This window comes from Pelophylax lessonae (assembly GCF_965119305.1).
Source record: "Pelophylax lessonae genome assembly, chromosome: 2".
In the NCBI taxonomy this organism is placed as follows: domain Eukaryota; kingdom Metazoa; phylum Chordata; class Amphibia; order Anura; family Ranidae; genus Pelophylax; species Pelophylax lessonae.
The window spans coordinates 566,976,369-567,003,778 of NC_138769.1; the positions used below are offsets into that span (position 1 = coordinate 566,976,369).

General features: G+C 42.2%; 1 protein-coding gene across 1 annotated transcript in view; it reads right to left on the reverse strand.

The window, feature by feature from the left end:
• The window catches only part of PTGES3 (prostaglandin E synthase 3), a 76,008-nt gene that overhangs the window by 5,816 nt on the left and 42,782 nt on the right, over positions 1–27,410 (reverse strand). Inside the window, exons 3-7 of the mRNA XM_082247303.1 lie at positions 22,191–22,260; positions 6,268–6,366; positions 6,047–6,136; positions 5,877–5,939; positions 2,879–2,903 (exon numbers count right to left, since the gene is read on the reverse strand). Coding sequence (XP_082103429.1) covers positions 2,879–2,903; positions 5,877–5,939; positions 6,047–6,136; positions 6,268–6,366; positions 22,191–22,260 — 347 coding nt within the window. The remainder of the gene's footprint in view (positions 1–2,878; positions 2,904–5,876; positions 5,940–6,046; positions 6,137–6,267; positions 6,367–22,190; positions 22,261–27,410) is intronic.

A 27,410-nucleotide genomic window follows, 5' to 3' on the forward strand; every position in this document is an offset into this window, starting at 1 on the left:
GCTCCTACCTGATAGATAATTTGTACCCAGTGCTGCACCAACTTACACTCAAATGTCAGGCCAGGAAAACACTCCCACTCTCCCCTGTAGGTAAAATCAATTTAAAAAAAATGACCTTCCTCCCCAAGTTACTTTACATTTTTCGCAACACACCCATCCCTATTCCCTCTTTCTTCTCCAAACTGGACCAAGTAGTACGGGGGGTGTGAGACTACCAGCGCTATGGAGTGTATAGTATCAAATAGAAAAAATGTAAAAATGTGGTGTAAGCTGCCAACCTACCTCTGAGGTAGTATGTGAATAATAAAGTGCAAGTGTTGTTGGTATGTCAGCGCTACCACAGTGTGCAAAGAATTGTTAAAATATATCTGTGCTGTGCAAAAAGTGACCGATGGAAAACAAAATGTCATAAAAATCAAAAAGGTGCACTATGCGTTCAACAGAGGAGACAGGTGAATAGCATAAAATGTTATGAAAACACTATATTTTCATAACATTTTATGCTCTTCACCTGTCTCCTCTATGTTGAACGTATAGTGCACTTTTTTGGACCAAGTAGTGTCCAATTTTATTTGGTCAGGCTCTGTACCAAGAATTGCAAAAGCTACTCTCCAATTACCTCTGTCTCAAGGGGGTTTGGCATTGATATCCTTCAGGCAGTATTAATGGGCGGTGGTCTTGGTGTCGGTGAGATGGTGGTTTGCACAGATACGCTCCAGCCCCACAGTCAACCTGGACACAGCTATATTAGGCTCTTACTCGGCATTAAGCAACTTAGTTTTTAGAGGCCCGAAAGCTCATACCCAAATGACGACCCCCTATGCGCACAACTGTTATGGTTTGGAGACAGGTGTCAGACGGTCTCCTGACCGGGGAGATCTCTCCCCACACTCCGTTGTGGGGGAGTCCCCGGCTACCACACTTCCACTCCATACCTGATCCAGCCCTTTGGGCCAGGTATGGAATTAAAAAGGTAGAACACATGTCGGAGGGACAATTGCTGTAATTCGACAATCTTTGGGCTGCTTTTGACCTCCCCCCCCCCCCTCTATGTTCTTTCGCTTCCTACAGCTTCGCCATATGACACAGGCACAATTCTTCACCCCGGTTAAGTTAACCACACATACAGTCGAACGCTTTCTTATCTCTAAAAACACAGACAGATTACTCTTCCCTCTATCTCAGGATATCAAACCTCTAGTCCCAACAGCTTAACCCATCTGTTCAATGCCTGGCAAGAGGACCTCCCTTCTCTGACATCGGAGGAATGGGATGAGGGGCTACAGAAATACATCCCACTAGTTCTATCTGCTAGGGACCACTACACCCAACTCCGGTTTCTCCATAGTTTACTACACCCCACAAAAACTTGCACGAATATACCCTGCTAGATCGGATAGGTGTACCAAGTACCAAATTTATCTGGGCTCTTTCATACATGTGGTGTGGTTGTGTACACTGATCCAGAACTTCTGGAAGTCAGTGGTAGAAGAACTAACCTCCATAACAAAAATAGATGGATCCTAAGGTACTACCTTTCAGGTATTGACAAGGCTATAGCCACAAGTAAACATACCAAACTACTCATATTTTACTCTGCCTTCTATGCTAGGATGGCCATCCTCAGTGGAAAAAGGCTGACCCCCCCCCCCCCGCAAAGCCTCTCGCAATGGAGATCGTTGATTGACTTGGTCCTACACCTCTACAAGCTCACATATATGAGCAGAAAATGCCCCAAAAAATTTGAGAAAATCTGGGAGCCCTGGATAAACAGACCTCTCCACTTATAATTCCTGCTGTACCTCTAATGACCCTTCCGCCTCCCTCCCCCTCTCCCCCCCCCTCCTTTTTCCTCTTCTCACCCAATTTAGCAAACCTATTCTACTACATGCCAGTTGGCATACACTATACCTGTTGTATGGCCCCACATGTGCAATATATCACTCCTTGACAGGTCCGATGGCCCTATTGTCTAACCTGTACCCCTGGTGTTGCCTACAACCCTTATCCTTTTATACGCTCTACCTGCCTAGGATTGCCCCCCCACTACGATGATGAAATGTCGCCACAATGTCATTATTACTATCGACTGGTTTCACATAATTGACCTTGATTAGCGTAAGATTGTGCATTGCTTGTACTTTTAATGCCAATATTCTGTGCCCTTTCTCCTTTTTTTGTTTCTTGTATGTCTTGTTAAATAAAAACACTTCTGTTAAAAAAAATAAATAAATAAATAAAATAATTGGGAGGGGCCTGGAGCGCCAGTGGGGGACCCCTGGAAAATGAGTATTGGGGCTGCTCTGTGCAAAATCATTGTACAAAGCAGGCAACTAATTTAAAAAAAAAAAAAAAACAGAAAGATAGTTTAAAGTCACTTTATATCTCTTGCCAGGCTGACTCAGACTCCCACAAATGTCTGAGGGGCTTAGAGAGCACTTTTTATCTTGAGATGAAAAAAAAACGTCAATAGCAAGGAGAAAAACTAGACCCCTAGACCTCTGAGATTTAAATAAGACAAGTTCCACCTACATAAACTCAGATTCTAATCACTGGCACCCAATCTGGATTCAAAACTTCATAAGACAAATCCGCATTTTTGTTTAGAGGCGATAAACCAGATAATTTTATGTGTCATTTGTTCAAGTATATCATTTATAGTTAGGCACTTTCGGGAAAAAAAAAAGTTTGCCTGCAAACAATTTCCATAGGGTGTGTGCCTTTTCACACAATTGTATATATTTTATAGGTAGAGTGTGCCTAATAATACTTGGAAAGATTTTTCTTTACTGGAGTATCTCTTACAAGCCAAATACTAACTGATGTTTGTAAATAATTCTGTTAGACACAGATACATACAAAATATTCAATTACTTACTTTCATCATCACTGTCTGGTGAATCCTGAGGGAGGGAGAAAAAAAAAAGCCGGTTTAGTTTTTAATCTGTAAATCATACCCGCCTTATATTTGGCCTTTGAGCTCTTACGGTGCGCGACAGCAATAAAGTGACCCTTGTTAGCATAGGGATTAATGGATTTAGAATTGATAAAGTCTTTAGTAGCTTAAGAGGGGAAAGTGATAAATTTAAAGCTTTTGCACCATTTTCTGGCGGTATGGACTTTTTTTTTTTTTGTTAAAAGAATTGCTGCCAGTCTCAGTAGCTTTACCAAAAACGTGCGAAAGATTCAGGTCTAGACATATGCCGGTTTTCGGTAATTCGATATATCGCGGTATTGCATAGCCACGGTATTGTTATTGTGGCATTTTTAAAATACCGAGTTTATCTGCTCCTGGGTCTGACTTGTGAATTGATACATTTCAGTGAGCTGGATGACTCATTCACTCACACAGCTCTCCCAGTAACTATAAACAAAAATGTTTACATTGTATCTTCTCCTTCCCTCTGCCAGGGAGAAAGGAAGTTTAACCTCTTAAAGACTGGACCTTTTTCTGACACTGTTGCTTGCAAGTTAAAATCAGTTCTTTTTTTGCTAGAAAAGTACTTAGAACCCCCAAACATTTTATATATTTTTTTAGCAGAGACCCTACAGAAAAAAAATGGCGATTGTTGTAATATTTTATGTCACACTGTATTTGCGCAGCAGTCTTTCAAACGCAATTATTAGACTTTAATGAATAAAAAAAAAAAAACGTAACAGTAAAGTTATCCCAATTTTTTTTTTTTTTTTTGTTACACAGAGAATCGTGATCTTTATTCCAAGCTAAAAAATCGTGATTCTCATTTTGGCCAGAATCGTGCAGCTCATATATATATATATATATATATACACACACACACGCATAGCAGCCCACATTACATTATTATATAGCCATCAAGCAGTGTCTGGCCTACCTGGTGAGGACTGGTCCTGGCGCTCTGATCCGATGGCCTGGTCTTTAAAGGGGCAAATCCTTGCGATCCAGAAGTGGTTAAACCTGCAGGAGGACCGGTGTTTTTATCTATTAATGACTTTACTATTGCTTTAGGCCTGGTTCACATGTATGCGGGTTGGCGGTTCACATGTATGCGGGTTGGCGGCCCACATTTGCACAGGCATAGCAGCCCATTGATTTGAACAGGCTGCTATGCCCTAATTTTCCGCAGAAAAAAGGTGCATGCAGCATTTTTTTAAAATTCAGTGGCCTTGAAATCCATCCTGCTTTTGCACCATGCGACTAACCTGCAGTTCCTGCTCTGGCAAGCATTCTGCATTTTTTGTATACGTGGGCACGGCATTTAAAAACAGTTTGCGTGTGCAGCAACGGCAGGTAAGTCGCATGGTGCAAAAGAAGGATGGATTTCATGGCCACTGCATTTTTTTAAATTCTGCATGCACCTTTTTTCAGCTGAAAACGCAGGCATAGCAGCTCAAGCCCATTCACATCAATGGGCTGCTATGCCTGTGCAAATGTGGGCCCCCAACCCGCATACATGTGAACCAGGCCTAAAGCAATAGTAAAGTCATTAATAGATAAAAACACCGGTCCTCCTGCAGGTTTAACCAATTAATGACTTTACTATTGCTTTAGGCCTGGTTCACATGTATGCGGGTTGGGGGCCCACATTTGCACAGGCATAGCAGCCCATTGATGTGAATGGGCTTGAGCTGCTATGCCTGCGTTTTCAGCTGAAAAAAGGTGCATGCAGAATTTAAAAAAATGCAGTGGCCATGAAATCCATCCTTTTGCACCATGCGACTTACCTGCCGTTGCTGCACACACAAACTGTTTTTAAATGCCGTGCCCACGTATACAAAAAATGCAGAAAGCTTGCCAGAGCAGGAACTGCAGGTTAGTCGCATGGTGCAAAAGCAGGATGGATTTCAAGGCCACTGCATTTTAAAAAAATGCTGCATGCACCTTTTTTCAGCGGAAAATGAAGGCATAGCAGCCCGTTCAAATCAATGGGCTGCTATGCCTGTGCAAATGTGGGCCGCCAACCCGCATACATGTGAACCGCCAACCCGCATACATGTGAACCGCCAACCCGCATACATGTGAACCAGGCCTAAAGCGATAGTAAAGTAATTTATAAACAACACCTCCTTCAGGTTTAACCACTTCTTGACCACAAGGATTTGCCCTCTTAATGACCAGGCCATCGTATCGGAGCCGAGCGCCAGGACCAGTTATCACCAGTTAGGCCAGACACTGCTTGATGACCTATTTTAGGCCTGGTTCACAGAGTCTGTACTGACTGACTATATAATAATGTGCATAAGTGAACCAAAGCCCCTAAATTCAGCAATGAAATTGAAGTGAGGTGGAAATTTAATAATAGAATACCGTGATAATACCGTATACCGTGGCAAAACCTTAATCAATTAATCGCAGCATGAAAATCTGATACCGTCACAAGCCTATTCAGGTCATACCGTTACTTTAGCAAACTGGTGCTTTGGCTACACCAAATTAAAAATAATTACCTCCAGTTATTAGATAATGAAACTGGAGGTAATTAGGACCAACTCTAAGGCTGGGGTACAGAGACAGAGTGACTGTCTCTATATGCTGGGTAGCATAAACAAGGAGATAAACAGTTATTAAATTCCAATACAATTATGTTTCATGTACATGTAAAATAAACAATACATTAAAAAAAATGACTCAGGCCATCTATTTGCTATACATCAAAGTGAGTGACATGAAGGATATTTTAGAACTCTGCACAGGACTGAAATATCTCAATATAAAATAATGATCAATTAATGTCTGGCTTTTGAACATTTTAATTCTTAAAGTGAAATATGCCCTCTTTAAATCTACTTCCCTGCTTTAATACTATATCATGCGCGACACGCTCACAATTTGGTCTGATGAAAATTTATCCACCCAACTTTTACAATGCAATTTAAAAAGTATTTTATAAACGTACATCATCTGCACCATCTACTTCTGGTAAGTCTACATCTTCATCTCCTCCCATGTTGTTCATCATCTGTCAAAAACAAATAAAAAGATCAAATCTTACTTCAAGGAACGAAGCTTACATAAACACTTTCAGATTACAGGAAAACACTCCCCCAAGCAAAATTGAATATTTACCTCTGAAAAGCGGTCAAAATTTGACATATCTTCATCAGAATCATCTTCCCAATCTTTCCAATTGTTAAAATCCACACAAAGCCAATTGAGCTGAAAGAAAATACGTTTAAATACTTTTAAAATTACGAACAATAATATTTAAATAAATCTTCAATTAAACAAATATTTCACATGCTTAGTAGGAGGCAGCTAGCAAAATATTGAAGATCGAGATCATATACCTTTGCTTTCTCCTTTGTCAACCTAGGCCACGACTGGCCAGATTCTCCTTTTCGTAAACAACACAGGACAGATCTGTCTGTTCTTTTATGTTTGGACTCCTATATAAAAGAAAAAAAAAAAAAAAAGAAAAGATTTATTGTAGATAATATCTACAAAGTCAAGTTGTAGAGAGATGGCTGCCGAAATGTCTGGCAACCTCCTAAAATGCTAGCTGCATCCCTTTGCCGACTCTCTGGCTTTGGTCCATTATTGAACAAGAGGGCAGACCAGGAAAGTCAAAGTGATCTGTCTTATTGAGAGCCAGTGACCTTATTGTGATTGTACAGTATTTTTTTAATAACTGTGTGAGCTGTTAAACCTGCACTTCACTGAAGTTTGTTTTAAGTTACAACGGATATTGAAATAAACTAGTTAAAATATGTTAGGGAGGCATTGTTAGTCTTCATAATCCCCCTCCCCATGTTTAGGAAAGCTTTACATTTTTACATTGATGGTCTCCTTCACTCCCTTTTGATTTACCTGCCTTTTCTGTCCAAATCATGTACCTTGCTAGCCTCAGTGTCTAGAGTCTTAACCTCAACAGTTGCCTCACGTATGTTGTAAAATGTGAGTTTATAGGATGTTTGCTCTTCCCATTGTACAGATAGATGAACCATGGACTGCATTGGATGGCAGGCCCCACACATTACTTTGCTAATTCTTGGGTATGCATCATTTGGAGCGTACAAACTTGTGGTAATTGAGGGGGGAAGCCACACAGGAATGTAAAAAGTTTGTAAAAATATAATTTATCCAATCCAAGTCCAATCAATCCAAGCCACACACACACACACACACAATACTACAATACTCATTTTTCCCCTCTTGTCTGTTGTTGCTGGCTCTTGTAATGGCTTTTAAGAGAAGAAGAAGTCAAATCTGATGCTTTAGGCTACACAAAGTACCTTTAAAGTGTTTGTACACACTATTCTTAAAGTTGCTCGTCAGGGTCAGCCCTGACAGTTGCCTCTGTTTTCCAATAGTTAGTGAAAAGTGAACTACAAATTCTGGTCAGTATGAGAAGATTACTGCATGTCTGTGGAAATTCCAACCTTTTTTAAATGCAAGTAACAGTTCATTTATCTAAACTAGTGATTTGATTGCCATTCACTGGAACATACCCCAGGCTCTTTGCAGATGAAATTCTTGAGTAATACAATGCACTGGTCACTAACTGCCTCAGTGGGGCTCCTATTCAGTTTGTTTAGGGAGAGGTTCTCTCAGTTTAGGGCTAGCAGTATATGGGCTCATTCACACATGATTCATCTCACAGCTACAGCAAGAATCTGGCATAATTTCTGCAGGTGAATTCACTGGTGGATGCAGATAATTGTGACCACTCAGGCTATCTAAACGCAATGACAGAATGACAACAGCTGTTTGGATATAACTGCACATGAAGCAATGATTTGTGGCTAGGAACAGATACCTGCCCCTGGACACAAGCAGCTTGCATCCAGGGGTGATCATCTGCCAATAACTGCATACAGTTGCTTTGAATCGAGGCTTACATTGAATTCTTGCTGCAGCAAATAAATCCCATGTAAATGAGGCCTATGGCTCGATAAATGACTTCCCAAGCTCTTGCAAGTAGTGCAGGGGCGTAACTACAGGGGTTGCAATCGCTACCGGGCCCCATGCTCCAGGGGGCCCGGTAGCAAACCAGTGGGTGAACTTCCAGGATCGCAAAGGTCACACTTGCGACCGGACCCTGGCATTGCACCACTGTGGGGAGGCCCCAAGATTGCAGGAAGTGGGCCCACAAGATTGCAGGAAGGGGGCCCACTGCAGAACTTGTGAAAGAATCCTGCTGCGGGACCGTAATAAAAGGCCATGCAACGAGTGTAAAGAGCCCCAGGATTAGTGGGAAGAGCCCTGGGCTTGAAGGTAAGGGCCCCGGCCAGGGGTCTGGGGGGCCCTTCATGGTTACTTGCATCAGGGCCCTGAAGGTTCTAGTTACGCCTCTGAAGTAGTGTGCAACCTTTTTCTTGTTGAATGACTTCATGGTCATAACTAAGCCATGTCAAAGCTGTCCCTGCCTTGCAGTAAGGTTTGAAGAAGTGCATTTGCAGTGGCAAAGACTTTCAGGTGAAGTCGTTTAACCTTCTCGGTCATGGGGATTAATGCTACCACTGGGTCAGGTTATGATGCCATAGCAAAGTTCATTAACTTAGAAGGGAATTCTTCTCTGACTGGTTCCTCGCCATGTTCTCTTACTTATACCCGTTACTTAAAAATGTGCTGCTGTTATTTAGTCTCCAAGTTAATTTTTCAGCACTCTGTATAACAGATTCAAAACCGTAAAATGCTTCCCCCCTCAATCTTGTATTTATGTATTGGGCTACTTTTACATTATCTATGAATTATGCTACTCCTCCAGAATAGTTTTCATCTGTTTCACTACATTAAAGTGGAAGCCCAGTCAAATCCTACCTATACTTAAACCTGCTCCCACCCAATTAGAAGCCTATTCTAACTACCTTAAAAGGAAAGGGGTCTATACTTAAAGCGGAGTTCCACCCTGGGAATAAATTTTTTAATAAAAATACCCCCGGGACAGTCAGGGCTAGTACATTCCACAATGGCTAGCCTCTGATCTGTCCCGGGTTGCACTTAACTTTTAAGAGAAATACGTACCTTGAAAAAGTATTGTCCAGCGCTGCCATCTCAGGTGTTGGCAGCTTGAAGCCAGCACGATCCTCTTCTGCGTCCTCTTCCGTCTTCTTCGGTCCTACGATGCACTGCACCGGCCCCGTCACTTCCGGTGCGTGCGCGTCATCCCTCCACAGCTTCTGGGCATGCCCAAAAGCTGTGTAGAAGGGAATGACGCGCGCGCACCGGAACCGACGTCGGTGCAGGCGCATTGATTCCTGGGAGCGATGACATTCAGCTCCCAGGAATCATTGCAAAGCCAGGAAGTGACGAATCGCCGTGGCTGCCGAGGGGAGGAAGTAAGGCAAGTATATATTTCTTCTATACGAAGCAAGTAAAAAAAAAAAAAAAAATTGCGATTATCCATTTGTTTTTCAGGTGACCCGGAGCGAGAAGATGGAGGCAAGTATAAATTTAGGGTGGAACTCCACTTTAACTATTCTGAAGGAGCTGCAGTCTGGTCACATGATTGGCTCCCAGCATAGATCATCAGCGTAGAGGGATAGCTTACAACAGATGCCCCATAGTAAGCCTATGGGAGACGTCATTACCAAGCCTTTGTTGGCAATCTCTCCTCTTCACTAAAGCCAGTTGCTGGACTTATAATTTAACTGGACTGGAGCAGTATTAAACCCAAAAGCAAACACATTGCTGTTTACCAATCCTTAATTTTGATGGCTGCATTCGTTTTTTTTTTTTCAGGGTCTTTTCAACTGGTAATCCTACCAGTGAGTTACTTTTCAACAGACCAAGCTATCCTGTAGATATTTCACTTAGACGGTTGAGACAAACCATTTACCACTGACAAATTCCAAGGAACAAAACTGTTGCTGTAACTGCTTATAAATGGTTAGCTGAAATTCGGCTTCAATCAGTTTAGTGTATTTAAATCTGCTAGTCCATCTAGTACCCCTTTCCCAGACTGACAATGCTGCTGTTCAAAGGTGTCTGTTGCTCCTACATCCAAAGAGTAGGCGCTAATACAGGAGGCATGTTACTGGCAGTAACACCAGGTAAAAACAGATAAAAAACCTAAAAGAAAACCAATTTATTCACCACAGCTAAGGATTGGCAAGCTGCAATATATTAAATTTTTGGGTTTATTAATGCTTTAAAGCTGCAGTTTAGGGATTTTTGTGTGTAATGATGTCCCACAACATGCAGGCTGCAGGATTCTACACTGCTGAGTTTCCAGCACTGCGGGGGCTAACTGGTTCAGGTCTCCAGGTTCAGCTGCACTAAAATATATTTCTCCTCCACTGCAAAAGTTCTTTAGTCGATTACACTGCCTATAACACGATCTGGGAATGGTAGAAGGAATCCCATTACGGAGCATTCTTCCCATTCACAGATCATGTTACAAAAGTTCTGCAGCAGGAAGAGGGCAGCACTGAAGAGATTTCTACAGACTATAGCAGCCTGCATTGTGGGACATACTTTTATTACAGGCAATACATGCAACTAAAGCCGGGAGAGAAAAAAAAAAAAAAAAACACTTTAGCTGAAGGCTACGTTCACATGTGGGTGTAGTGGATCGTGGGCAGAATCATTGCGATTCCGCCCGCGATCCGGAAATCATTGAAAATGAGGATGTGCGATGTTGCCGCGATTTCCGCCTGCCGAATCGCGGTAACATCGCGCAAACAATAGTGGGACGCATGACGCCCAAAAAAGGTACAAGAGCTTCTTTTGTGCGTCGTGTCCCGCGATTGTTTGCGCGATGTTACCGCGATTCGGCAGGTGGAAATCGTGGCAACATCGCACAGCGTTTGGGGTGCGATTAAAAATCACGGGCATGCACAAGCATCCGGCGATTTGCAATGATTTCCGGATCGCGGGCAGAATCGCAGTGATTCTGCCCGCGATCCGCTACGCCCACATGTGAACGTAGCCTTAATGAACTGGGTTTATCCCAAATCGTTAAAAAGGTGGTACAAGTAAATGCAACAAAATAAAAACTGGATTTTTATCTTCCCGTAAAATCCTCTTCTCTGAGGTTCACTAACCGACACAGCGCCATGTCTTCTAGACCCTTGGGCTTATGCTGCTCTTTCAGGATAGGACTAGGCGGAAACAATTTTGGCTATGCCCCTGAGGCAGTCCCAGGGAGTATACCATCACTTCCTGCTATATAGGACTTCAGTTTGTAAGAATACATACCTCAACCCAACAGAGGGGCGGGTGCTGTGTTAGTCAGTGAAGCTCAAAGAAAAGGATTTTACGGTCAGACAAAACTACACTATTCTTTCGTTCACTGACGTACACAGCTCCATGTCTTTTAGACTCTTGACATGTCCCAAAGCAGTATAAACATGAAGGGTGAGAAAAACACCACAATACATCCAATTCCCAACAAGGCTAAACAAGGCCAACCAGGTAAAAACAGGAGCTCAACCAGGAACTGGCGCTCACCACCAGGAAAAAAATACATCCTCAAGAGGCGGGAGTCTCTGCAACCACAGCCTGCAAAAACTGCAGCCAAAAGCAGCATCCCAAGATGCAAGCACATTCACCTTGTAAAACTTTGTGAATGTGTGTACAGACGACCACGTAGCCAGCCCCCTTGCACACCTGAATCACTGACGCCCGATGACGGAAGGCCCAGGAGGCACTTTGCGCCCTTGTAGAATGCGCCTTGACAGGGAAAGGAAGAACCTGATCTTTAATAGAATAGGCCTGCACCACCATCTGCCTGATCCTTATGGAAATGGTTGCAGCAGATGCCGCCTGCCCCTTACAAGATACATCCATTAACAAGGAATCGGATTTCCGAATCGACTCAGTTGCCGCCAGGTACACCCGAATAGCCCTGACTACATCCAAGGAATGTAGAGCAATTTCTTTAGGATGTTTTGGCTTAGGAGATAAGGATGGCAACACAATGTCTTCATTCAAATGAAACCCCGGGACAACCTTAGGAAGAAAAGCCTGACAGGGTCGTAACACCACTTTGTCCCTGTGGACTACCAGGTAAGGTGACCAACAGGAGAACGCAGCCAACTCTGACACCCTACGCGCAGAAGTAATAGCAACCAAAAAGGCCACCTTCAGCGACAGAGTGAGCATATGAGGTTCACAAATATTTTCAAAAGGAGGCTCTTGAAGTACAGACAGTACCAAATTGAGATCCCGTGGAGGTACCAGGGATCACACTGGAGGAGCCAGATGGCGAGCTCCCTGTACGAAAGTGTGAACCAAGGACTTTGCCACCAAAAGCTTTTGGAAAAATGGCCAAAGGGGAAATCTGGACCTTGAGGGTGCCCAGAGCCAAATGTTGCGGGTGAGGGCGCCCCTTTAGGCTGGAGAAGGCCTGTCTGTGGAACCAGTAGGGTCCTCTTGACCTACCATTCCAGGGTCTCCTTGAGCCTCCCGTAAAATTACGAGTGAATCTTGAGTCCTTTTCCTGCGACCCAGACGAATGAAAAAGGATGCTTATGAGCGAAAAAAAAAAAAAAAAAAAAAAAAAGGACCACGTTTACGACGAAGTTCCATGCCCTTAGCCACCTACAGAAGTGAAGTACTCTTACCTCCCGTAAAGGCCCTTGATGATCTCTTCCAAAGAAGCACCGAACAAATGGTCACCTACAAAACGTAGGCAGATCAGTCAGCACCTTTTTAGAAGCCTGGTCAGCAGACCAGTACTTCAACCAAATCATGCGGCGAAAATCACCGCCGCCACGGATACCCTGCCAGCCAAGGGGGGCGCATCCAAAGCCGCATCACAGATGTACTATAGCCCCTGGATCAACTGATCCACCAGCTCAGGAGGGTGTTGACCCCCTACCAGATCCTGGCGTAAAATTATGTCCATTCCGTTAAGGTCTGAGATAATAGGGTGATAGCAAACACCGGCCACAAACACAAGCCACAACATTTAACCAGCCATAGTGAAAAGGTAACGGACCAGAGCCTCAGCTCTCTTGTCCACAGGATCCTTTAAAGCAGTGGTCCTCAACCCTGGCCTACAGGGCTCACTACCAGGCCAGATTTTCAAGATAACTGAAATACATCCCAGGTGATATTTGCTGCTCAGTGATTGCAGTACTCTAGTCTGCATCTCCCCAAGGTAACACCTAAAATCTGGCCTGTTAGTGGGCCCTGTAGGCCAGGGTTGAGGACCACTGCTTTAAAGGATGGAGAATCCTCCACCAGTAAAAATGTGGCCTTATTCAGCCTGGATACCCGAGTCCGACAGTGGAACCATCAGTTTCTTCGAGAGACTCCTCAAAAAGGGATATCTAGCGAAACACTTCTGTATTCCAACCATGCGTTTCGGGGAATCCCACTGACTAGTGACAATCTCGTCAAAATAGGCAGGAAAGGGGAACACCTTAGTCACCTTGGAAGATCTGCGGGTGCCAAACTGCAGTATCAGCTGAGTCCTCCCACTTTAAAGTTTCCCGCACTGACACAATCAATGCATCCACTAGAGCTTTTTCATGCGTAGCTGCAGGAGGAGGAGGATTCATCCTGTTAGAGCACTCAGGGTGTGTGAACGCAGACCCAGTGGGCTAACTCACGTCCAAATTCGCCTCAGAATCTGAGGAGGCAGAGGATACAGGGGAAGGCGGGGGGTGCTTCTAGCTAGGCCGCCTTTGCAGGGCCAGACCAACCTGCAGGGCCACCAATGACACTAGAGGCCCCCGCTGCACTTTACAGCACTATAAGAAAAATGGCCGCAGATATCTATTACACAGGGAAGCCAAAAACATGGCCGCGGGACTACACAAATATGGCCGCCGAAGACCGGGAAAACCATCCATGGCAAAATGGCGACGTCACACGGACCTCATGGAAGTAATAGTCCCTCAGGGACTCCCCCCTCCCCCGCAGTACAAAGAATGCAGGCACTCCTAAAAGGGGACCGCCGGCTGCACACTTCCACCGCTCTTCGGCCCAACACCAATTCAGGCCCCCCCCCCTTAAAAAGGGAGAGGGGGAAAACATGAGGGGAGGAAGGACACAGGGGGAGGGGCGCTGCAACTCTGATCATGACTGCTGTAGTGACCAGGGCTATGCAACCTCGCAAGGCATTTCACTCACCGGCCAGCCCCCGTCCAGTGGAGCTATGTCGCAGGCAACCTAACGTGGAGCGAATAGTTGGGTGCCGCTCGCAGGCCAGACTGGGAAGACCATAAGGATCTAAGATATCCTGTGCGTCGCCCAGTCCAGCTGTTGATTGCAGTTCACACAGGAACAGAAAACAGAAAGAAAAAAATTCTATTTAAAAAGGAAAAAAAAATTGCCAGGACCGCAGATCCTAGCAGGGAGCCAGGTCCTTACTCCTGACTAGGAAGAAATAACTGGAGTCCTATAGCAGAAAGTGATGGTATACCCCCTGGGACTGCTTCAGGGACATAGCCAAAATTGTTTCAGCCTTGTACTACTCCTAAAGAGAGCAGCATAAGCCCAAGGGTCTAGAAGACAAGGAGCGGCGTCCGTCAGTGAACGAGACTAATATATTGTAATACAATGCGGATTGATCAGATACAAATACATTATCAATGTAATACAGCAAGTTTGTAATAAAGGCTTGACGTGTATATTAGCAGAAACTATATATTAATAAAAAGAAAAGGAAACGTATGAGGTCTTTTAATTCCATTAAATGACAGGAAAAATTAAACATACATCAATTAGTTGTCTGATAGTTGACAAAGAAGCTCTGAATGATTAAACCAAGGATCCCATTTTATGTCATAGAATTTGTAGCATTATGTAGAGTATGGAAATCTTTTTCCATGGAGGTTTGTTGCATTTATTCTCGCTTTCAGTTGTGTACTAGGGACAGATGGGGACTTCCAATGTGATGCTATCAACCAGAGTATGGCAACACTTATAGTGCGGATTAGTCTCAGGATAACTGGGATGGTCCCAAATAGACAGTTGGTCAAGGAAAGACTTCTGATTACCAGAGATTTTGGAAGCCAAAATTTCCCAATTGATGCCAAAATGTTGGAAACCTCACATTCATTAAAAATGTGGGAAAAGGAGCCTCGTGTAGGGCACTCCTTGAAACGTGTTAAGGGAACCAATGGGTATGTACTTTGGTAGCAGTGTAGTATCTTTTGAAGAGCTTGACAGCTGTATCTTTTATCGTGAGACATAGTGCATTTACAAATGCACTATAATATATTATTATTACTATAATATATATATTTTCGCCCCATTCTTCTATAGAGAAAGCGATCTTACATTCGGTTTCCCTTTTTAACACGCAAGGAAGTTTTTCCTGAAAGTTTGTATTTACAAGATTACAATAGATCACCATTAGTCCTTTTCCCCTAGGATTTTTTTAAACAAATATTTTCATAGATTGTAGGAGGTTCTAGATCTACTTTTTGAAAATGAGTACTGTAAAATGTTCTGATTTGTAGAAATTTACAGTGTTCATTATGTGGGATATGATGTTTAGTTTAAATTGGAGGTGAAAGTAGTGAAACTGAAGTTATTGATTAATTTATAGAGTAGAAAAGGTCGTTATTTAGCCACCAGGAAAAGTAATGTGTTCTGCACATTTCTGGGGGAAAATTTGGGTCCCCTAGGAATAATGGTGGTGTTCCTGAGGTCAACCTATATTTTGTTTTATATAATCTGCAGATCACCAGTTGGTTTTTTGGAGACAATTCTATTTGGTAGGACTTCTTTAGACCATAAAAGCCCAGAGCCAGGGAACTCTTGAGTTAGGAATATGCCATTGAGCGATTTGTGAAAATTGTGAGGCTAGGTAGTAAAGCCAAAATCAGGGAGGCTGAAGCATCCTTTTTGTGAGATTTATAAAATATTCACACACACTATTTTGGAGAAGAGAGTATGAAAGACCGACCACACAAGTTTATTTCATACTGAAATTTTTATATAAATTGTATTTGCCCTAATGAGAAGTGCTCGAAAATAAATATAAGAATTTTGGGAGGATGGTAATTTTAATGGCTATAATTCTACCCACGAATGAGATGTGATAGGATTACCAAAGCCTAAGCATTCTTCCTAATTTGAGTAAAAGTGGAACAAAGTTTTGGAGAATAAAGATTTAAGGCTTGGGGTGAGACAAATTCCTAATTATGGAATAGATTCCAAACACCATGTTAAAGTGAAACTTTTTAAGGACACTAAATTGTGAAGTTGGTATATTTATTGGCATTAAAATAGATTTTGGGATGGTAACTGATAATCCCGAGAGAAATGAAAATTGTTTTAAAGTTTTAAGTTTGGAAAATAAATAATGGGTTGGGTAAGGAATAACATCTCAGCATACATGCTGAGTTTATACGTATTACATGAAGTGTATCCTCTACCGTTTGGGTGTGATAAAATGGCTATGGCTAAAGGTTCTATAGCTAGTTCGAATAAAAGGGGAGACAAAAAGGGCAACCCTGCCTTGTTCCTCTATCAGTTTTGAAAACTGAGTTGCAACCTGGTAGTCGCATTCTTGTTTGTGGATTGTTGTAAAGTGCCTGAAATGTGTGGAGGAATTCCCCATGAAATCCATACTTTTGTAAGACTATATTTAGATATTTCTATGACAGTATCAAATGCCTTATTAACTGAACTCAAGGGAAAGACTGCTTGAGCATTTATAATTGCATCCTGAATTATGCTGGTCACTAATCAGATATCTGTAATTTGATGTCCAGAAATAAAGCCTGATTGAAATGAGGATACAAGTGAGGGAATAAATCGAGGAAAATATATTTGTTAATAACCTGCTAAAAGTTTTAAGGTCATTGTTAGTAAAGAGATTGGTCAATGGTTTTGTGGCAATGTATGATCTTTGTCCAGTTTAGGTATTAGGGACATATTGGCCATTAACATCTCTTCTGGGAATATACCACCATTAAAAAAAGGAAAGAATAGTATTATATAAGGAAGTTAAATATGGGACAAGGTGAGGGGTAAATTGTAATAAAAAAAAAAAAAAAAGGAGGATCCATCTGGACCTGGTGCTGAACCTTTAAGAGATTTGTTAATTTGTGTCATTTCATCTTCTGTTTATGGGGAATGTAATTTTTCAAGTTGCTTGGAGGATATTGAAAGGATTGAGATTTTATCCAGCCATGAAAGATCTGAAGATGGGACAGAGGAAGTGGGGCCAGAAAGGAGATCGGAGTAGAATATTTAAAAAAAAAAAAAAAAAAAATAGAATTTCTTGTGGGTGCCTGACTATTGATTAGAGGTATTTTTAAGTTTATAGATATGGGGTGGCCTAAGACTGATTAGGTTTATGTGCAAACATCGTGAAATAAGAGTTACTTGATAAATTTTCCTTTGGACCATCTAAGTGCTTTCTCTGCTTTGTAAGTGAGGAGAGAATCGAATTCTGAACGCTTTTAAGAGATTTAATCTGCAATCAATGGGTCATGGGTATTGGTATGTATTTTATATAACTTTTGAAGGTCTTTTGTAATAGCTAGGATATATTTTTCCATTTTGCTTTATTACGGTCAGCTGCTAATTTTAAAAGATGTTCTTGTGGTGGGAGAAGTGTCAGTGGGGGCATTCAATCTAAAGCAGTGGTTCTCAATTCCGGTCCTCGGGACCCACTAACAGGCCAGATTTTAAGTATTACCTTGGGGGATGCAGACTAGAATACTGCAATCACTGAGCAGCAAATGAGATCACCTGTGATGTAATTTAGTTATCTTGCAAACCTGGCCTGTTGGTGGGTCCCGAGGACCGGAATTGAGAACCACTGATCTAAAGTATTCCTCAATCATTGCAGTCATTTTTTGTTGACAATTTAAATCTGTTAGTAAGAATTTATTAAGTCTTCATAAATGAGTAGTAGAAGGGCCAATAAAACATGTGCTAAAGGCATTTATTTGATGATCCCACCATGCACAGTGGTGTAGATTGGCATCATGTGAATTCAATAGGATAATGGGTGTGCAAAAATAATCAAAGACTTGAATAGGAATTGTGAGGATAAGAATAAAATGTATATTCACGAGCACCAATGTTGAGAGCTCTTAAGCCCCGTACACACGTAGCGATTGTCGGCCGTAAATATTCGGCCACCGTCCGATCGGCCGATTGTCGGCTTGTTAGTATGATGCTTCCGACAACCGACTGCGACTTCTCGGCCGAACAGAATCTGGTGTGCAGGCTTTAAAATTTTTGTTGGCCAACACCAGAATGGCCGATTGTTCCTCAGTCAGTACAGAATTCGGCCGACAAACAGCAGATGAGCAGGACTGGGCATGCTCAGAAAAGAAAAAACACACGGAAAGTTAACCATCACATGACATTACTTCTGCAGTCGGCTGCTGGCCGACAAAATTCAGGACAGCACCAGACAAAAGACGGCCGATCGGTGCGTGTGTACGGGGCTTTAGTCTAGAAGTTGTAGAGTGTTCAGATGTGTGCAAGTAGATTTGGGGAAAGCTTTAGAGTTTTGGGTTTGTTTACTTCGATCCAATAATGGTTGTGAAACAGAGTTAAAAATCACCCGTAAAATGATGTGTGCTGAATGGTAGCGTTGTAAAAGATTAAAAAATTCTGTAAAAAAAAAAAAAAAAAAAAAAAGTGGCTTGAGCATTATTTGGGGCATTTATATTAGCAATGGTAATTCCCTACCCTCAAGTAACCTTTGACGAGGATGAATCTACTGTCAACATCTTTATATACTTGCTGAACTTGGATATGGAAGGAGTGGAGGAGAAAGATAGCAACACATTTTAGAGGATGCAAGGGAATAAAAAGATAGGTGGAAGCTTTGAGGAAGTGGGGTGGTTCTCTTGAGAAAAAAAAAAAAGTTTCTTATAACAAAAATGATCTTAGCAGCTAGTTTTTTTTACATTGGAGAAAAGCTTTTTTTCCATTTGTTCGAGGGAAAACCCCTAAACATTATGTGAAATAGTAATAATCGTCATGATGGGTGATTATTTTGGTAATAATCAGCTAAATATATCATGATAATCTGGAAGTTACTTAATAGCAATAATTTACCTCTCCATGTCCTTGCATATTTAAGTATCAGCAAAGTATAAGAAAAGTGTCAATAATGCATATATCATATATTAAGTGGCTAAGGGTAAATATTTTGTACCATAGTAGTTAACCCTAAATATACAAAGAATTTCAGTGAAAAGGTATATAAAACATAACAATGAACCTAGGGACTGGAAAGAGGGGACTTCCCAAATCGATAAAAACAACCCAGAGAACCAGAGGGTCCTAAACTCAATCCCACCAAGACAGAGCTCAAAATCTTTATGTAGCGGTTTGTGGCTTTCTGTAAAATCTTTGTGGCCCTGTGAACTTTTACCCTATGGCTTGTAAGATATGAGGCACGGATATCAGAATTTTTATTTGAACTGGTTGTAAACCTTTGAATTGAAAAATGAACAAAGCATATCTTTATACAAAGTGTACTGGCCTCAATAGGGCCTAGTGTGGATCTCAGCCATTCTGCCTCTCCCTTAATCTGCATGCATCACTCCTGACAGTTTCCTCAAGACACCAAGCAGTCCATGGCGACACCTGCCAACCCCCTCTACCACACAGGCGGTGAGACTGCCTGTGATCTGCACGTTTCATATTGGGGGATGTACAGAGGGGTCGTGTCCATTCATTCCACAGTTGTCAGGTTACTCAGCTCTGTGCTGTAGATTGATATCATGCCCCACCCCCTCCTTAAAAGAAACTGAGAAATTGGATTCGCTCTGTGTATTCTGGGAAGAACAACTTATGTGAGGATTTGCTTCCTGGGGCTTATGTGAAGTTTTATTACCACTTCTCGTACAGTTTAAGATATACCCAAAATCAATAGAAGTCTGTATAAAAGTGCTCAGTATGGCAATTATGATATATCTAGTGGTAGTAAGAAAAAAATAAATTTGAAGAACCCAACCCACATCTTTGACACTCATTCAAGATGCTTCTTCACATTATCTCAACAGGGAATCTTCTAGTATTTATCTCTCAATATACAGGTGCATCTCAACAAAATAAGATCAAAAATTTTACTTTTCAGTAATTCAATTCAAAAAGGTGAAACTCTTATAATATATAGATTAAACACAGAGTGATCTATTTCAAGGATTTCCTTTCTTTTAATGTGGATTATGGCTCAATACTTGGTCTTGGCTCCTTTTGCATTAATTACTGTATCAATGTGGCATGGCGTGATGGCGATTAGCCTGCGGCACTGCTGAGGGGTTATGGAAGCCCAGGTTGCTTTGTTGGGTCTGGTGTCTCATCCTCCTCTTGGGACTTGATAAAACACAGTGGACCAACACCAGCAGATAAAATTGCTCCCCAAGCGACTGTTGAAACTGCACACTGGACCTCATGCAATTGGATTCTGTGCCTCTCCACTCTTCCTCTAGACTCTGGGACCTTGATTTCCAAATGAAATGCAAAATTTACTTTGACCAATGAGCAACAGTCCAGTCCTTTTTATCCTTAGCCCAGGTAAGACGCTTCTGACATTTTCTGGTTCAGGAGTGGCTTGACACAAGGAATGTGACAGTTGTAGCCTGTGTCCTGGATATGTCTGTGTGTGGTGGCTCTTGAAGCGCTGACACCAGCCGTAGTCCACTCCAAGAATTTGAGGAAAATTCACAAGAATGGCCTTTGCGTCACAATCCTCTCAAGGCTGCATTTATGCTTGTACACCTTTTTCTACCACACTTTCCTTCCACTCAACTTTCAATTAATATGCTTGGATACAGCACTCTGAACAGCCCGCTTCTTTAGCACTGACCTTTTGTAACTTACCCTTCTTGTGGAGGGTGTCGATGACTCTTCTGGACAACCGTCAGCAGTCTTCCCCATGATGGTGTAACCTACTGAACCAGACTGCGAGACCATTTAAGGGCTCAGGAAATCTTTATAGGTGTTTTTAGTTATTTAGCTGATTAGAGTGTGACACCATTAGTCTACAATATTGAACTCTGCTAATATTCAAATTTTCTGATACACTGAATTTTGTGTCTTTACTAAGCCATAATCAAAATTAAAAGAAAGAAATTCTTGCAATATATTACTGTGTGTATAATGAATCTATAAAATATAGAGTTTTACTTTTTTTTTTAATTGAATTACTGAATTTTTGATATTCCATTTTTTTTAGATGCACCTTTACATTCCAAATCCGCAATAAAACTCTGCAACATGCCTAGGAGTTTGTATATGCTAATCACCCAAGCATTAGCAAAGTATATAGAGCCACATGGCTCTATATACTGGAGAGAGAAAACACTTAAACTAATGCATGGCCCAACAAAGGTATACCAACTCCTCAAACTCTATAATCTGCAATTAAACCTATAGGACCAGGGCCCTCTTCGGAACAAAGAAATGTACATTATCTGAAGTTTCATAGAGGAAAAAAGGACAAAATGGAATAACTTTACCTAAACAGGAGGCCTAAGACAATACCATATATCCCGGGTCCAGGTTTATCCTCCAATACACACCAGAGCCAGCCTTTACATATTACAGTACCCCTGTTAACTGAGTTTAATGAGAACATACATTTTATATACATATCCTATAATGCTAATTCTAAACACCCCCCCCAAAAAAAAAAAAAAAAAAAAAAAAAAAAAAAAAAAAGCAGCTGTAGTAAAGTTGTTGCAGTTATAAGGAAATGCACCTCTAGATGCCTGCACTTAATACTTGAGAGGTCAGCAGCATTTTGTTTAATTCTAGTGATGGTCTAAGCAAAGTCAAGTAACATTTAACATAAAATTATACCAACTAGGGATAGACCGATATGTTTTTTCAGGGCCGATACCGATATTTTGGTGTCAACTTATCGGCCGATATTTTGTACATTTAAGGTTTTGAAAAATAAAGACAATTTTTGACACAAATCTGGTACTGAACTTGTTAATTTTTGTTTAATGCTTAATGGCTGGCTGGCTCGCTGGTACAGGGCCTGTGGGTGACTGGCCGGCTCGCTGGTACAGGGCCTGTGGGTGACTGGCCGGCTCGCTGGTACAGGGCCTGTGGGTGACTGGCCGGCTCGCTGGTACAGGGCTGCTGTGGGTGGGTATATGGCTGTGATACACTCCCGCGAGACTAGTCCCGACTCCAAACGAGGCTGTCCAAGGCGAGGGAGGCGGCCTAAGAAGGCAGAATGTCACAAAAATAGCAGCAATATCAGCCAGATCTGGGGCTGATATATCGGGGAAAGTGCAGATCGGCCTTGCCGATAATCGGTCTATCCCTAATACCAACACTAACAGTTAAAATCAACTGGAGAAGAAATGTATCTACTTACATTTGGTTCAATAGACTGATAAAGTTCAACCTCATTTAAATGTTTAACATTATCAGCTCCACCCAGACAGCTGCAAAATAAAATAAAAAGATTTAGAGGTCTACAAGGTGTTGCCCATTAACAGAATAAAACCATATAGAAGGCAATAGTTAGTTGTAAATGTAGATAGAGATGTGAACACCAAACAAAACATTTTGTTAAAATGTTAACCACTTAAGCCCCGGAAGATTTTACCCCCTTCCTGACCAGGGGGTATTTTGCGATTCGGCACTGCGTGACTTTAACGGACAATTGCGTGGTCGTGCGACGCTGTATCTAAACGAATTTGTCATCTTTTTTTCCCACAAACAGAGCTTTCATTTGGTGGTATTTGATCACCTGTGCGATTTTTTGATCATGCGCTATAAACAAAAAAAAGAGCGTAAATTTTGCAAAAATAGCAATATATTTCACATTTTTTTATATGAAATTCCCCCCCAAAAAAATGTAATTTTTTTTAAACATTTTCGGCCAATTTGTTTGATGCTACCTATGTTTGGTAAAAAAAAAAAAAAACAAAAAAAAAACAAAAACGCAAAAAGCGTATTTTAATTGGTTTGCGCAAAAGTTATCGCGTTTACTAAGGGAAAGATTTGTCAATTTTTTTTAACGCGTAATGGCGGCGATCTGCGGTTTTTTTGCGGTACTGCGACAGTGAAGGGGTTAACTTTTTTGAGAGGGAGGGGCTATGTGTCCCTAGGGGCGTGATTCTAACTGTGATTGGCTGTGGCTTGAGATGTATGAACAGTGATCAATGGTTCTACATAGTAGAACCGTATGATCATTCATACACCGGGGAGAATGACAGGCGGCTTGTTTACACTAGCCGCCTGACTCTCCCTCTCCCCCGATGATCGCAGAGTGACAGGCGGACATCGGGTCCGCCAGTCACGCGCGGGGGGGGTCCCGTGACCACGCGGGTACGCGCCTCCGGCGACGCACGCTCGCTCCCTAGACCCTCACAGGCTAGCGACGTAGACCTACGTCACTTTGCCTGTGAGGGGCTGACCGCCGACGTAGATAGTCGTGCGGCGGTCGGCAAGTGGTTAAAAGTGATTATAGAGACCTGGTTCACATATAAGTGATGCTGAAACCAGAGCGGGTTTCCGCATCGCATGTCACCTGCCGGCAGTTCACTCTGACATCTGCGAACAGCTGGGGGTGTCAATGTAGAGTTAATGACACCCCCTAATTGATTTGCAGACCACAGTGCCAACTGCCAAATGGTGCAGGAATTTGATTGCATGGGTGTGAGCACCCATGCAATCCGATTCCAGTGTGGACCAAAAAAAGGGCTGTGCACCATTTTGGTGCGAATGTGATGTGAAGTCAGCCACACAATCTGTATGGCTCTAATCGCATCGCATGCGATCTGCAAAACAACCAGTTAAAAATAGAAATGAAGGGCATTTGTTTATAGATAAAAATAAAAATGACTACATTGTTTTTCTCCTTTAAAGTGATGCCAAGAGGAGAAGCAACAGCATATTAATCTTCCCAGTGAATGGCTGTGCAGGGGGTGTCTGCCAGCACAGCTAGAGAACAGACCATGCTGTGATCTCATGCCTAGTGTGGCCTGTTTTTAATAGGAAAGCAGAGGGACAGGCAGGAAAATCATATATTTCACACAAAGGAAGAAATACAAAAAACAGGACACTTTCATATACATACATGGTACAGCTGGCACATTCTAGAAATATAAAATGTTGGGTTTACATATTCTTTAATCATTTGCTACAGTGTTGCCGTGTGTTTATGTGTAGATTTGCAGATTTTTCAAAACATCCCCTGCAAGCTATCAAAAGTATCTAACATTAGAATCTTTCAGGAGTGCAATTCCCCTGTGCCATTTGCAGATCTCCCCTTCCTATGATCACTGCTGTGTACGCCTCCACAGTACAGCTGTTGCACTACATACTTGATCACCATTATAATGTGCAAATGTGGGTTATGAGCCAACAAGTAAATGGGCCTTAGAGCTGAACTACAGCCTTACCTACAGTCTTGCTGTACAGGTGCTCCTCTTGTACTGAAATTGCATACTGCACCCTATACAGAGGAATTTATGAAAAGTGGAGCAGTTGTGCATGGCACCCAATCAGCGTCTATCTTCAGCTTGTTCAATTAAAATAGAAGGTAGAAGCTGATTGCCAACTGCTCCAGATTTTGGCTGCTCAATTTTGAAAAATTCACCTCCATGAGCTTTTCACGCATTAGAAAGTCTGCCTCATTGTCCCTGGCTTTTACCGGCCCCTTTCATTCAATGTATTTTAGTTCATTTAATCAGAAAGGCTCAGCATTACATGTGGGCATTACCTAAGGCAGTCTGCATGCAAATACAATCAACATTCTGTCTCATACTGTCGCCCAAAATACGTATAGAAGAGTGCGTGGCTTATGCTGGCACTGTATAAACCTAAATTAAGAAAATATCGAGAACTACTACAAAAAAACAAAACCCAGATATAGAATTTGGAAACCACAGCGCCTCACCAACCAAACAGAGCTTCCATCCTTGAACATACTCAGCAATAGATAAAAAGCAGTATGCCTGGTAGGTAGTTTACCAACATCCTCCAAAATATTGGTGCTACAAATTCTTGGAACATTTATATGCAGTTTAGTTTTTTGACTGTCTAGTAAGTGCGCTGGCAACGTATGTATAGCCTGATTACAAAATGGATTAAATTTATTATATTCCTCAAAATTCTACAAACAATACCCCAAATCTACAACGTGAAAGAAGTTTGAAATCCTTGCTAATTTATAAAAAAAAAAATAAAAAAAAGGAAAAACATCACATGTACATAAGTGTTCACAGCCTTTGCTCAATACTTTGTTGAAGCACTTTTGGCATCAATTGCAGCCTCGAGTCTTTCAGAATGATGCCTTAAGCTTGGCACACCTATTTTTGGGCAGTTTCTTCAATTCTTCTTTGCAGGATCTCGAAACCTTTATCAGGTGGGATGGGGAGCCTCGGTACAGCCATTTTCAGATCTCTCTCCAGAGATGTTCAAGACTGGGCTCTGTGGCTGGGCCACTCAAGGACATTCACAGAGTTGTCCCGTAGCACTCCTTTTATCTTGGCTGTGAGCTTAGGGTCATTTTCCTGTTGGAAGATGAACCTTTGCCCCAATCTGAGGTCCAGAGCACTCTGGAGCAGGTTTTGTATCAAGAATGTCTCTAAAATGTTGCATTCATCTTTCCCTCGATCCCGGCTAATCTTCCATTTCCTGCCGCTGAAAAAGCATGATGCTTCTACCACCATGCTTCACTGTAGGGATGGTATTGGCCAGGTGTTAAGCAGAGTCCTTCCGGTGTCTTTTGGCAAACTCCAGGAGGGCTGTCATGTACCTTTTACTGAGGAGTGGCTTCTGTCTGGCCACTCTACTATACAGATTAGTGGAGTGCTGCAGAGATGGTTGTTCTTCTGGAAAGTTCTGTCTCCACAGAGAAATGCTGGAGCTCTGTTAGAGTGACCATCGGTTCTTGGTCACCTCTCCAAGGCCCTTCTCCCCGACTGCTCAGTTTGGCCAGGCAGCCTGCTCTAGGAAGAGTCCTGGTGGTTCCAAACTTCTTTCATTTATGGATAATGGAGGCCACTGTGCTCATCGGGACCAATGCTGAAGATATTTTTCTGTACCCTTCTCCAGATATGTGCCTTGATACAATCCTGTCTCCAGGGTCTACAGACAACTCCTTGGACTTCAGGACTTGGTTTGGGCTCTGACATGCATTGTTAACTTCCAAAGGACAGGTGTGTACATTTCCAAATCATGTCCAATCAACTGAATTTACAAAAGGTGGACTTCAATCAAGTTGTATAAACATCTCAAGGATGATCAGTGGAAAGAGGATGCACCTGAGCTCAATCTGAAGTGTTGTGCCAAAGGCACATGTACATGTGATTTTTTCGTTTTTTTTTTTAACAAATTTGTAAAGATATATATATTATATAAAAAAAAAAATTTCTCACACATGGTCATTATGGGGCACTGCTTGTAAAAAATTTTATGGAAAATTATTCTTTTTTGCAAAACTAGCGTAAGAATGTGGGAAAAGCGAAGCACTGAATACTTTCCGGATACACTAACTTTCTGGAACCTTACTTTCTCGTTCAAAATAACGGAATTTTTGTAAAATCTTACCATAAAATTCCTTTCTCTGAGTGCTCTGACAGTCGCCACCCCTCATAAGTCATCACTATTGGGTATTGACTTCCACTCCGCAGGAGTAGCTAGGCATAAGACTTAGTCAAAAGAACAAAACCATTTAGCATAGACACACCCATGGGGGCTGTCCCACTGGTCAATACCCCCCTGCAGTAATCCCTCCCAACTCAGTTTGGTAGAATAGCAGTAGGTGTACAAGAAAAAATCCCAAAAGAGGGGCGGCGACTGTCGGAGGACTCAGAGAAAGGAATTTTACGGTAAGATTTTACAAAAATTCAGTTTTCCCTTACGTCCGACAGTCGCCGCCCCTCATAAGTAATCACTATTGGGATGTCCCAAAGCAGTGTAGACACGAGGGGTGGGAGACGCAACCGTAGAAAAGGCAACGCAGTACCCACATCAGAGAAAGGAACCTTACACGCACAGTAAGAGAACCTTCTGGGCAACAGAAAAGGCTCAACAGGAGCAACAACCCAGGAAAAAAAATTACCCAGGGGATAAACACCCCAACAGCCAGGGACCCGCAAAAAAAAAAAAAAAAACAAGGGTCCCTTATGGCACTGCCGCACTGAGAACTTTGCGGCCAAAGGAGGCATCAGCTGATGCCAGAACATCCACCTTATAGAATTTGGAAAAGGTGTGCACCGATGACCAAGTCGCAGCCTTGCACACCTGGGCCACCGAGGCCTGATGCCGGTAGGCCGAGGACGTACTCAATGATCTGGTAAGAGTGCGCCTTAACAGGAAAGTGTGGAACCTGTTCCCTTAAAGCATAGGCCTGTACAATGGTCTGTCTGATCCATTTGGCAATGGTCGCCGCAGACGCAGTCATGGCCTAGCGAGGTCCCTCAGGAAGGACAAAGATGTAATCCGATTTCCGAAAGGATTCAGTGGACGACAGGTATACCCTGATCGCCCTGACAACATCCAAGGAATGTAATGCAACCTCCTTAGGATGCTTAGGCTTCGCACAGAGCGAAGGCAAAACAATGTCCTCATTAAGGTGAAA